The sequence below is a fragment of the Plasmodium relictum genome (genome assembly GCF_900005765.1).
Source record: "Plasmodium relictum strain SGS1 genome assembly, chromosome: 11".
Lineage (NCBI taxonomy): Eukaryota > Apicomplexa > Aconoidasida > Haemosporida > Plasmodiidae > Plasmodium > Plasmodium relictum.
Genome location: NC_041689.1, coordinates 1766421 through 1781061, shown reverse-complemented (window position 1 = coordinate 1781061; position 14641 = coordinate 1766421). Strand labels below are relative to the sequence as shown.

The following is a 14641-nucleotide window of genomic DNA, read 5'->3' as shown; positions in this document are numbered from 1 at the left end:
TGCAAATATATTTTTACATAACTTTTTATTTTTTAGTCAGCATCATAAAAAGAAAATATATATTTTTTTTTTTTTAAATTGGTACACTCCATTGTATGCATTTTAATGTGAGTATATTCTTTTTATACATACACATCATAGAATTTACTTATTTAATATTCCTCCCTAATGAAAATTAAAATAAGTCAATAATACAATTTATTGAGCAATACTCTAGCAAAGTTATTAAACTGGAAATTAATAAATCATCCTACGACAAATACACAACATTTTAAATGCACACTAAAACAAATATATCTTCAAAATTATATATATATATTCTCAAATGTAATATATACATAACTATAGCTATGTTAGATTTGTGTCTTATTAAATATTCAAAAAAATCTATAATGCTATTTATTGAACAATTATAGTATACACATGTTATATATATATATGTGAATATATTTTTACTATTTTTTTTATTAGTTGTATATATTAATTGTTATTTAATTAAAATAATAAATTCAAGTAAGGTACATTTTTTCTTAGGAAAAAATATACATAGTGAAAAATCTCCAAGAAATAATAGAGAGAAAAAGATACTCAAGAAGGGAAATAACTTTACTTAAAAATAAGATTAAATATTTAAAAAAACTTTTAGGAAAAATATAATGCTAATAATTCCATAAGATGTCTATTAAATGTTTTTTAAGCATTGTGTGTTAAGGGTTATATATTTTTAAATAGTTGAACATCAAATTAATTTTAATTATAACTTCTTAATAAAAGAAATAATAAAATCCATTAAAATTAGTAGAGAATTCTCTACTTACTCTTTTTTAATTTGTTTGTTTATTAATCTATCAAAACCAATAAACAGGCAATTAGTAAATCAATATGCTATTAATACCCAAATTTTATACATATAATTTGCATAACTGAATAATTGTTGTTTCAGAGACATTTATTTACATTAATAAAATTACAGTTCTATTTTTTTTATTAAAAAATTTAAATCCTCATTAAGACTATTGATCGTATAAAATAATTAATTGAAACAAATAAATTAATTATATTTATTAATTGTATTTTGAAATTACGTAAAATTTAAATATTAATAAAAAATAAAATACTTTTTTTTTTTTTTTTTAACTTCTAATTTAATTTTTATTTTAAAAATTAATTCTATTTAATAACAAAAATTTTACAGAAAATATTTTTGTTCAAATCTTTTCATTATGTCAAAAAAAAAAAAAATAAATACATCTTTTTTTTTCAAATATAGTGAATTCATGACTAACTCTCTATTTTCCACACGAGTAACTATTATTGCATAAAAGGTTAATATTATCTTTTGTTAACCAACAGCCTAGTGCCCATTAACCAATTAATAAATCACCGTATGAATATTTTTATAGTATTTTAAATAATCAAATCAATAAAGAACATATAGAGGAATATCTACTAATTCTATTTATAATAAAATTACTTAATAAATATAAATATATATTCTTTATATAATTATTTATTGATTTATTAATTGCCTACTTGAAGATTTTCCTATAGTATTGAACAAACAAATTAAGAACATGTATAACTAAATATACGTTTTATACATAGATATACTTATTTTTAATATATATATATATTGTCATTTTATAATATACAATATTTATATTATACATTAAATTATTATGTATTGCTTAACAGATATATGTTTACTTTTATAAATGTGTTTTTATTTACAAAGAATAAGTATATTTTTTTAATTAAAAATACACACAAAATTTATAGCAAATAATAAAAATTAAAACTTTGATTCATTCAATGTTATTTCAATATATGCATATTGAATACAACATAAAGCATTATACTTTTTCATCAAGTTTTTTATATAAATAAAAATTAATTCTTTTTTTAATTCGAACAAATGTCAACCAACAAAAAAAAAATAATTTAATTTTTATTTTTATTTTTTTTTTTTAACTAGCGTCAGTGCATGGGTATCATTTTCCTAACTAGTAGCTCATTTTATTTTACAAAAGGTTAATAACAATTTTTTTATTGACCACCTATATACAATGGAATAAATATATATATTTATATATATATTTTATTTTAATCAATATTTTTACTATTATTTGTAATATATCATCTTTACCTATTTAAAAATTTTCATAATTCCAGTTTATTAATAGTTTTTTTTTAATTTATAATTTTTTTTTTCTTTAAAAGGATTAACGAAAAATAGTATATTTTATAAACTACATAAGTTACATGCATAAAAGAAACCATTTAATACTTCTTTTAAATATTATATAGGATAGTTTTATAATTCCATTCATTAATCAATATTGTATATAATAAATCAGTGATACCATTCAATAACCATTACCTAAAATAGGGAAATAATACCATTTATTAATCATATAGTTAAATAAAATTGTTTCATATATTTATACTAAAACTTAAATACTCGACATAAATGATTATTTGATAATATAGTATACATTTTTTTTTTTCATATAAATTAGTTATAATCAGTAATAAATTTTCGTCTCTCATTTCACTAATTACTTACCAATTAACTCTCCGAAAAAAAAAAATTATTGTTTCATTCATTAAATATACATAAAAAAAATTAAAAAATATAACAAAGAAAATATCTTTCAAAAAAAAAAATATAATTTTTTTTTAACATTCTTATTTTTTTTGCTTCAATATTAGGGTATTTTATCAAATACCTTGTATGCACAGCTAACTTTTTTAACTCCATCATATATTCCCTACTTATTTAAAAAGTTCATTATTATTTTTATTGATCAATCAGAAATTTAAAAAGAATATGTGAAAATTTTAATAAAAAAAAAATAAATTTAACAAATATGTAAAAACAAAATAGCATATTTAACATATAGTAAAATATTTATTGCAATCAGATAACCCTTTATTAAGAAAAAAAAAACAATTACAAATGAAACATTTCTAAATACTTTTGGATAATTTTTAATTATCCATTACATAAATGCTATTTTATTTAAATTTTACACAATAGTAATAAGTGAATTTAGATCTTTTTTAATTAGATACATTAATATAATATGTCATTTAAAATTTATGACAATTTAAAATGGCTTATTAACTTATATTTATATGAAACGTTTAATATTCTTTAAAGAATTAGTCAAGCATGCATGTTATTTGGGGGTATAATTAAACAAATTAGCTAAAAATATTTCCACATCACCTAATAAAATAGGAAAAAAGAAATTATTATTTTTTTGAACATTATTATTCTTTTTTTTTTTTATAATTTTTGTTGTTCAATTTTTTTTATTTTTTATATTTTTTGGGGGAATAATAATAATAAATATGTATTAATTTTTCAAGCTTTTCATTTTTTTTGTGTTAAAATATGAAGGAAGGATATAAAAAAAATTTCATATGAAATATACAGTCCTAAAAATTTTTGAATGAAAATTTTTCATAAAGTATATAAAATATAAATACGTTGAAATATCATAAGTAATAAAATAATGTAAAAAGAATTTTATTAAAAAAAAAGAGTAATATACTAAATTATAATAATTTAAATAAAAAAAGTTTTTATAAACTTTATTTTGTCTAGATCATTCATTAAACAAAAAAATTTTTCATTTTTATCACCATTTTTATAATGCTTTAAATAAAATTGTATTATTAATCAGCAAATCATAGTTTTTTAAAGAAAATAATAATATAAACTAAAACTTTATATATATATATAAATTTCATAAAGAACAATATTTAATATATAAAATCGTTAAATGAAGAAAAAAAAACTTCTTTAAATATATCTTTAAAATAAATTATTCTTCTTAAAATGTTATTTTCTTATTTCTAATATTCAAATAAGACTAATTAATTGAAATTATCGTTTTATATATTAGAATATATTTTAAATAATTATTGTAATAGCATTTATTCCTATATATAATATTGAAAAAATATAGCTCAAAATAATTTTATATAATTCACTTGAATTTTTTTTATATATATATAAATCCATTTAAATAATTTCTAAATACATATTTTATATAAATATATTTACAAATATTTCTATGTAAAGCTATTTATTATCCATTTCAAATAATTTGCAAATCTTTAAAAAGAAAAAATTCATAACTGTACATAACCATAAAAAAAAAATTTATGTTAAAAAAAAAAAAAAACTATCTTTTATTTTTTAATGGTGCAAACAAATAAATACCTGTCAAATATATTTCTTCAAAATAAATTTTCTATAAGGATAAAGTTACTTCAAGGATATTTTCATTATGCACTATTATTTTTTTCTCTACATAATAGTTAAAGAGGTAATTATCTGAAACGTATCATTTTACTATATATCATGCTTTTGTGCAAAAATATTGCAAATATATATTATCATATAAAAATTAATAATGTATTATTTATTTTACATATTAAAAATAAAAAAAATGTTGTTTGTATCTATTTTTTTTAATATATATTCTCATATAAGTACTCTATAATTTCTTTCAAAAATATTTTTTAAATATTTATATAGATGAAATTTAAAAGAAAATAATAACACATTTATAACTGTCATATATTTAAAACGTCGTGCAGCCTTTCGTAATTTCATGATAAGGATACATAAAAGAAATAATTTGTTAACTTTTAATTTTTTTATATTCTTTATATTTGTTATATTTTTCTGTAATTTTATTTTCTGTACCACTTCTAATTTGTTACAGAATTTTTTTTTCACATTTTTAACTAAGATCTAGCTAATATCATAAATTTAAATTTTATTTAAAGAAGAATAAAGAATATATGTATAAATATATTTTATTATCTTATAAAAATATGGCTTAATTAACTGATATTTTTATGTAAAGAAAATTAAATATCAAAATTGGTTGAGAAATAAAACTTTATTATTCTCTCTATTAAAATTCGATTGACAAAAAAAGAAACTAATACCACTTTTAAAGTTTGTTTTTTTATGGTATATATATATATATATATATATATATTATAGATATAATAACATTTTATTAAACCTTACAAAAATTTAAATTTAATTATCTACTCAAGTTAATTGTTAGTTATTTTTACGTGTATGTATATATAATATGTAAAAAATAGTTCAACATAAAAAATGAAAAAAGGAAATATAGGGAGAGAAGTAAAATAGGTGCATTAATTTAAAAAAAAAAAAATACTTTCTTTTTTTTTAATTTATAAAAGGTATTTATGTACCTTTACGTAAATAAATTGCGTATTTTTGCTATTAAAGTAATAGGTTAATCATAATTATGATTCCTCATTTGAAGAATTACAAATATAAACTTTTCTGATAATTAAAATTATTATTAATACTAAAAATTATAATTCATTTCAATGTTATATGTAATAATGAAGAACTAACACTAAAACTTAACGTGATAATCCAATATCTGTGAATGAAAAGTAAAAATAAAAATTATATTTTTTATTTTTATTCCTTCTTTTTAAAAAAATAAACTTTATAGTTGAGTTAATAAATTTCATACTTTCAATATTTTATAATGCAAGTGTATATAGTTAAATATAAAACAAAAATATAAAATTATTGATTTTAAATATTTATTGGGAATGATATTTTTTTTTAGTTTCAATAACTTTTCTTTAAATTATCCTCAAAAAAATTAATTAATAAACTAAGTACAATATAATAATAGTTTTTAATTGAAAAATATAATTTTTTTTTTTTTTTTTGTATTAATTTTATATGTATCTTTTTCTTGTTAGTATACTTTGGTAGAATTTGAAACATTACTACTCCCAATTTTTCTTATAATTTTCATTTCGCATATATTAACCTTTTACTCTATTTTTTTAAGAGCATTCTTCTCTAACGAATATTTTTTTTCCAAATTACAATACTTATATATTTTTACAATATGCACTTAGATATCTAAAAAATGTATTACATTTTTTATCAAAAAAAAAATTTTTTTTTTATATTTCATAAATATTTTATATAATAAGTGTACATTCCACTTTTTCAAGTTAATTTTTATAAGAACCTTTATTTCTATTAAATGCAAAACTCTATTAAAGAATTTTTCAAATTGTTCTGTGAATTCTTCTAATTTTAAACTCCGTTTTAAATTTAAGTTGCATGACTCATTTTTTCTATTTAATAAAACAATTCAACTAATTTTTCTCTTTCAAATTTTTAAGAATTTAGAAAACATTATTTTCTTTTTTTTTTTATTTGTAATGTTTCTTGATTTTATAAACTATTTATTACTATTTTTTTTTAAGAAACCTTTTTATCTAGTTAATATAGATTATAGGTTTTTCTATATTAAATTTCCTTTATGTATTCCTTGTCTTTTTTTAATCTATTATTTGAATTACTTGGATGCTTTAACGTTTTTAATTTTTTCTTTTTCTATAATAATTTTTATTTCTTATAAAAAAAATATATATGAAATGAAATTTCATTACTAAGAAACATAGAATATATTTCTAATAAAAACACTAAATACTTTTGATATTAAAAATAAGATATTTAATATAAAGAAAAAAACTCATAAAAAAACGATATAATGCATTTTTAAATAAAAGTATCACGAATAATGCATTTTAATTTTTTTTAATTTTCTTCATTTTATAACAATTTTCCTTTTTTTTCATATATTTATTTTTTGTATACTATAATAAACATAGAATATTTATTCATTTATTTTTCAATAATCCATATGTAGATTTATTAAAGTTTATGAATTGAAGGGTTTAATTCAACGAAAAAACATAATAAAATCACAAATAATTTAATTAAATGAATTTAATCCACTTAAAGGGAAAAAAATTAAAAAAAAAATGTATAGATATTATTTTTACATTGTAAATAACTTAACAATTATACAAATAAACAAAAAATATACAAAAAATAATGATATTTTACAATATATATATATATATATAGATATATATATGTATATACATATATTACTAATATTTAGTAATAAAAGTGAAATTATAATATATATCGTGATTAAAACATTTTTCCTTTAAAAAAAAAAACATAAAAATATATCATTTTTTTAAACATAAAGAAAAAAAAAGGGAAAGAAAAGAAATATACGCACAAATTTTTATGTGCAAATTAAAAAAACATGTAACGAGAAAAAAACTAAATAGCATTATATGATTTATTATAATAATAATGGAAAAAAGAAAAAGTATATTATATTTTTTCTAATTTTTTTCTCTTTTCTATTAAAATTTTAATTTTTAACTTTCATTCCTTATTATTTCTAAACTATTTGTGTATATTTTTAAAATAAAAATGAAACAAACTTTTTCTGCCGAACACAAATACTTTAAATTGTATATATATATATATTTTAAAAAGAAAAAAAAAATACATAAACACACAAAAATATGGTTATGCAAACAAATTTTTATACAATATTATTATGTAATATAATACTTAAGATTGCTACTCACGTCAATATATATATATGTATATATAAATTCTTTAATATTAGAAAGTAGATAACTTTATATAAGGTATTTTTTATTAATGAAGTAATATAAATGATAATAATTGTGCATTCTCCGCGTATTCATATATATTTTATATTAATAAAGATATTTATAGAAATTAAAAAAGAATACTTTTATTTGAATTAGTAAAGATTTTATTTTACACTTTTTTTTAATCATATTTTGTATTTTTTTTTTTTTTTTTAATCATTGGCCTCTATAGAAGATAAATAGTTCTTCTTTTCATATATATTATTAAAGCTTTTTGTATTGGTCCAATTGTAACTACAATGATTAAATTTTTTATCATATGTTTCATTTATTCCCGATGTAATGATAATTTGTTTACATTTAAAAAGCTCCTCTCTCAATACTTTTATTTGTAGCATTAAATTTTTAATTTCATTTTTATAATGTTTGCACTGTAAGCAATTATACCCAAAAAAATTATAGTTACCAAAAATGTTAAAATTATTTGAAGTATTAAATAACTCACATACATTAGTCATACTCCTATCTATATTATTAAAAGTATTGCTATCTTCCTTATTAAACTTATTATTATGTTCATTTGCATCAACAAAATTTTCATTTATACTATTACAAGATAAAAATATATTCAAAAGGTTATTTGTATAATCATAAGATGATTCATTTAAGTCATTTTCACCTACACTAAATTCTTTTGATTTATTTATAATGAAGCTATCGCTATTTGTCATAGAACTAAATAGTTCATCTTTCGTAATAGTATTTATATTTGTATCATTTGATAAGTCATCTGCTTTTAAATTATTACTAGTACTATTAGTCATTGTCATTTTATTATCACTCATGTCTTTTTTTGTTGTACTTAAACTTCTTGATTCCTTTAAAAAATTCTTAGAACTATTTTTTTTATTATAAGTACTATTCTTATTTTTGCAGTTTTCTAATTCTTCTGATTTATTATCTAAATTTTTATAATCTACAATGTTTTCATTATTATTTTTTACATTATAAAAAATTTTATCGTTTTCCTCAATCAGTGATTTATTAGAACCGTTGTTTACATTTGATTCATTATTACTTACAATATCTGTACTATTTAAATTATTAATTGTAACGTTATCATTAATATTTTTTTTATTATCTTTATCATTATTATTAATGAAACTATTATTCTTAATGTCTTTATTATTTATATTATTAGTTGCAATGTTATCATTCATATTTTTTTTATTATCTTTATCATTATTATTAATGAAATTATTATTCTTAATGTCTTTATTATTTATATTATTAGTTGCAATGTTATCATTCATATTTTTTTTATTATCTTTATCATTATTATTAATGAAACTATTATTCTTAATGTCTTTATTATTTATATTATTAGTTGAAATGTTATCATTCATATTTTTCTTATTATCTTTGTCATTATTATTAATAATACTACCCTTATTGTCTTTATTATTAACTGCAACGTTATTCACATTTTTTTTATTTTCTTTATCATTATGATTATTATTTTTATCAATATCATAAATTTTATCATCTTTTATGCTATTCTTCTTATTGTATATAATATTATTATTCCGAGTATTATTACAATCATTATAATGTTTAGCATCTAAACTAACATCATTAAATTTTTTTATTTGTGAATAGGAAATGTTATTTTTATTATTAAGTAAGTTTTCATTATTATTATTATTTTCATTATTTTTTTCATTATTTTTTTTATTTATTGTACTATTACTGTTAGTATTTAAAAATTCGTTTTTGTTATTATTATTGGTATTCTCAGCAACTCTCCCTGCAACTTTGTTCGTATGTTTACTACTGCTATTATTTACTAAGGCATTATTGTTTTTTTTATTGTTCTGATTATCATTATTTTTATTTTTGTTATTTTTATTTTTTTCTTTTTCTAAACAACTACTATCAATATTACTATCAGCATCATCATTCCTTTCTATTAAGTTAAAATTTTTAACACTTCCATTTTTTATTTCATCTTGATTTTTTTCATTGATACTACTTTTATTATTTCTATTATCTTTTTTGTTATTCTTTTTCTTTTCATTATTTTCATTTTTTATTTCATTACTATTTGAATTAGTGGTTTCATTAAAATTTGTTATTTTTACATTGCTATTATTAGTGTTGTTATTGTTACTACTAATAACATTGCTGCTATGATTTCCATTATTTAATGTATTTTTTTTATTTTTATTTTTTTTTGAACTTTTGTTTGTTGATTTAGAACTATTTGCTACTACTGAGTTATTATTTGTATCTAATGTTTCTTGTTTTTCTTCTTTTACTTCTTCCTTATTTTCATTATCTATAAATCGAATCCCATTATTACTTGAAATTGATGACGATAATAGTTTATTAAATTTTAAATTTTTGGTATTTTCTACATTTTCATTTGAAATAAAAAAATCATTCACATTGTTTTTATTCAATTCATCAAAACTTAAATGATCAAATGTGTTACAATTAGAAATATTTGTTATGTTGTTTAATTTATTATCATTAACATCAAAAATCGTAGACATATTTGTATAATTCTCAAATAAGGATGTATTGTTAGAATTGTTAGAAAAATATTTAGAATTTATCAAATCATAATTATTATTAGAATTGTTAATATCTGTTAGAAAATTATCCTTCAAATTAGAAGGCAATGTATTAGATTTTCTTAATTTGCTATCATTTAATTCTTCTGATATATTTGGTAAATATTCACATGTTTTATAATTCATATCTTCAAAAATGTTATTTCCTTGGCTATTGTTAATATTTGATGAGCTTTTTCTTTCACTTTCTAATATGTTAGAGCTATGAGAAAAAAAAGAGTTCATTGACTGGAAATTAAAATTTTCCGAATTGTCTTTCCAATTATTCTTATTCTTATTATTTTCATAATCAGTAAAACAAAATTCAACAATTTTATATGCATTATTGTCTAATATATCAAAATTTATCCCACAGTCAGTAGCATTACTATTGTAACTAAGTGTCTCATCATAATATACATTATTTTTGCTAATAAAGTTATTGTTCATGTTCGACGATTTATCAAAGTTAAGATTACTCATTTCATTCAGTTCATTAATCCAACAAGAGTTATTTTTATTTTTATTATCTTCTCCATTTTTCACATTTTTTTTATTGTTATTTAATGATTTATTCCATGTACTATTAAAAAGAGAAGTGGAACTTTGATTTAATGATGAATTTAGAGAGTTACATAGAATACTATTTAAGTTGTTAATTTTACTATTACTGTTATTACTACTATTGCTGTTATTGTTATTGGTGCTACTTAAATTTGGCCATGTCGAATGAAATGAAATATTTTTATTTAAAGATATATTGTTTTTATTTGAATTATAATTAAAATGAGGCATACGAATTTTTAAAATACTTTCTACTTTTCTTCTTATTTCTTTATCATTTTTATTATGCTGTGTTAAAATATTATCAATATTACTTCTCCATTTATCCCATTTTTTTTCCCATATTGTCCAATTTAAATGAGCTTCATTTTTATCATTAGAATCATGATAAAATGCACACTTCTGAAAGTAATCACACGCTCCATCTTTAGCCATCTGACAAGCTTGAGTTTTATAAACTATAGGATGAAATATTTTTTCTAATTTAGTGTGAGCTAAAGGACAATAGGCATCATCACATTTTTTCATACGTGGGCAATCTACTGGCAAATAAAAATATTCATTTGTTTCTCTTCTATCAAATTTATTAATTTCATATGGGTATTTTTTTAATTTGTTAAAAGATTTCGTAACTGGAACACCTAAACTCATCTTCTTAAGAATTATTAAAAAAGGAAATAAAAAAACTCAATAAAAAAAAAAAAATGATAATGATATATTAAAAAAAAAAAAAATTATTATTAGAACAACAAAATACAAAAAAAAAAAAAAAAAAGTAAAATATAATAAAATAAATAAAAAATAAAAATGCATAAGTGTTTATTTAAATTATTAAAAACGAATATTTTATTCCCATATAACTTTTTATTTTATTTAACATTAATAATACACATTTTATAACTTCTTTTAATTTCCATATATTACTTTTATTCCTTCTTAATTATTATTTTTTCCCGATTTAAAATAACATATATTTTTTCTTTTAATTTTTTTTTTTTTTAACATATATGCTATATTACTTCAATATTAGTTTCATTAAAATGTATTTTTTCAAGCTCACATATATATATATATATATATATATATATATATATATATATATATATTTGTTATTTTTCTATTTTTTGATTTTTTATATAAAGTGTATACATTAATATATTTAGCTTCTATATACAAAAAAAAAAAATTTTAAAAAGTATCAGATTAACAGAAAATGTATATAATATAAATAATATTTTTTTTTAATAGACACGCATATAAGTAAAAGAAAAAAATAATTATACAATAAAAAAAAGAAAAAAAAATTCTTTGAAAAAAAATTTATAAAATCAACATGCATAAGAATGATTATCATATATATATAATTCATTATTTAATATTTATTATACTCTGTTTTATTTTCCTCTTGTTTTGACACAAATATAAAAAATTTTATTCAAATAATTATTTATTTCTATTTTATTTTTTTATTTTTTTGTTTTGATAATCAAAAATAAAATAATAAATATAATAAAATGATACTTTATTAATATGTAGATATTAATATTCATATGTATTTTTTTTTTTTTTTTCATTTCTTTCAACAAATGTTAAAAAAAAATTTAAAAAAAAAAAAAAATAATAATTACGATAAATAAAAATTTCATCTTATTATGTGTATTTTTTAGATTAAATAAAAATATATATTTTATTTACATTTTCACAATTTTTTAGCGAATGAAACTATTTAAATGAATTATCTATCTACATCCATATCTATATCTACATCTATATCTATATATATTACAATTTTCTTATCTACAAAAGCATAAAATAAAAATAAAATAAAGATGGTTGAAAAATAAAATGAATTTATATAATTAATAAAAAGAAAACTGTATAAAATTAAATAATAATTGCATAAAGTTATGTCTTTTATTTTTATTTATATAAATACAAGGAAAAATGAAAAAAAAAAAAAATTTTTTTTTAAATACAATAAATCAAACAAAATAAGACATATATTTGTACTATAAGAAAAAAAAAAAAAAATTGAAATACGTATGTATACTTTAAACAAATATATATTTATTTATTCATTTATATATGTATACATATTTAAACATAACATATATTTTCTCTATCTTTTATTTCACACATTTAATCCCATATTATACTTAAATATCTTATTTTCTTAAATTACTCTTTTATCTATTAATTTTTTTTTTTTTTTTTTCTTTTCCTTTTCAATAATATTGTGACAATCGTCAATTTTATCTACAATAAAAGTAAATGTATTTCTATTTTTTCTCTCACATATAATCAAAAATGTATTTACAAAGTAAAAAATTAATATTTTTAAATATTATAAGATAAATTTTTTATATTTTTTAATACAAGGATAAAGATACAAAAATATGTATAAAAAAAAAAAAAAAGATTAATATATAAAATTATTAAAACTAAAAATGCAGTTATAATCATAATTAACAAATATCATCATGTAAATTAAAATCAAATATTAAGAATTTTTTTACATTTTTATATTATAAACAATAAAATGAATATTAAATTTTTATATTCATAGAATAAAAATACTTACAAGCAAAAAATTGCAAGAAATCAAAAAATTTTAATAACATAAAAACAATGAAAATATCTTTTATATTCATGCAAAAAAAAAAAATATATATATATATATATATATATATATAAATACATATATAATTCAAATGTTAAATAAGCTTCCAAACATATATTTTTTTAAATTTCTATCACATCTAATGAATTTTTTTTTTTTTGAAGGTGTAATAATGAAAAAGTACAAATAACACTTAAATATAAAATTTTGATAGAAATGTTATATCTATTTTTTTCAGTGTAGCACAAGTATTCTTAAAATTTTACAAATAATTCTACAAAAAAATATCTCATAAGCAAACAATATGTATAGTTAAAAGAAATTTTTTAAAATTAAAAAATATTAATGGGAACATTATGTTTTAATAAATATCTTGTTAAAAGTAAAAAAAAAAATTTTTTAATGAAAATAAAAATAAAAAGTTTAGTAATATTAAAATTTAACAATGTGCATTAATGATATAACAAGAAGAAATAAAAAACTAAAAGAGTACGAAAAGTTTATTTTATGAAAAAAAAAAATAAAATAAAATGATATCTTGAAAAATAATCATAAATATGTATTAACAACTATAATATTTCTATGGCAAATTAAAAAAAAATATATATATTTTGCAGTTTTTATTAAAAAAAAAAAAAAAATAATTTTTGGTGTTCATACACTTGTTAGATTTTATTTCGATCATGTGATATGCAAAATATATTAAAAAGTAAAATATTTTCAATGTGTTTTATCATTTTTTAATATTTATCAAAAAATGTGCATTTATAAATTTATTCTTTTATGTAAAAATATTCATCATTTATCATGAATCTATACTCTATAAAAAAAAAAAATTACAAAAATGATGTAAAACATAATACATTTTTAAAAAATTAAGAACAAATATTTAATTTTCATAATTATAAATCATTTAAATATTTTTCATACAAAACAAAACCGTTTAAGACAAAAATTTATTTAATTTATTTATTAAAAATAAAAAAAAAAGACTGCATTAAACATTTATATTTCTAATGAAAACATTGCTTTATTTTTATTAAAAATAAGAAAGATACTTTGTATAAAAAAATTAAATTAATAACGATTATTTATAAAAATATACAAAAAAAAGGAAACGAAAGTCAATATTTAATTTCAAAAATTCAATGAATCATAAAAAAAGCAGCAACAAAAATAATGAGCATATTTAAAAAGGAAATAATTTTTATATTTTATGTTTTATTTGTATAAATGCGAGCTGCTTTAATGTCTTAAGAAAAAATATGATATATATATATATATATATAATTATTGTAATGCTTATGCATGTACATTAAAA

General features: G+C 16.9%; 1 protein-coding gene across 1 annotated transcript; it reads right to left on the bottom strand.

Moving 5' to 3' along the window:
• Positions 1-7733: 7733 nt before the first annotated feature.
• PRELSG_1146300 (conserved Plasmodium protein, unknown function) lies at positions 7734-11351 on the bottom strand (the record flags this gene model as incomplete). The annotated part of the gene is made up of 1 exon (XM_028677758.1): positions 7734-11351. One exon carries the CDS (start codon positions 11349-11351, stop codon positions 7734-7736), a length of 3618 nt encoding a protein of 1205 aa, XP_028534115.1.
• Between the last annotated feature and the right edge of the window lie 3290 nt (positions 11352-14641).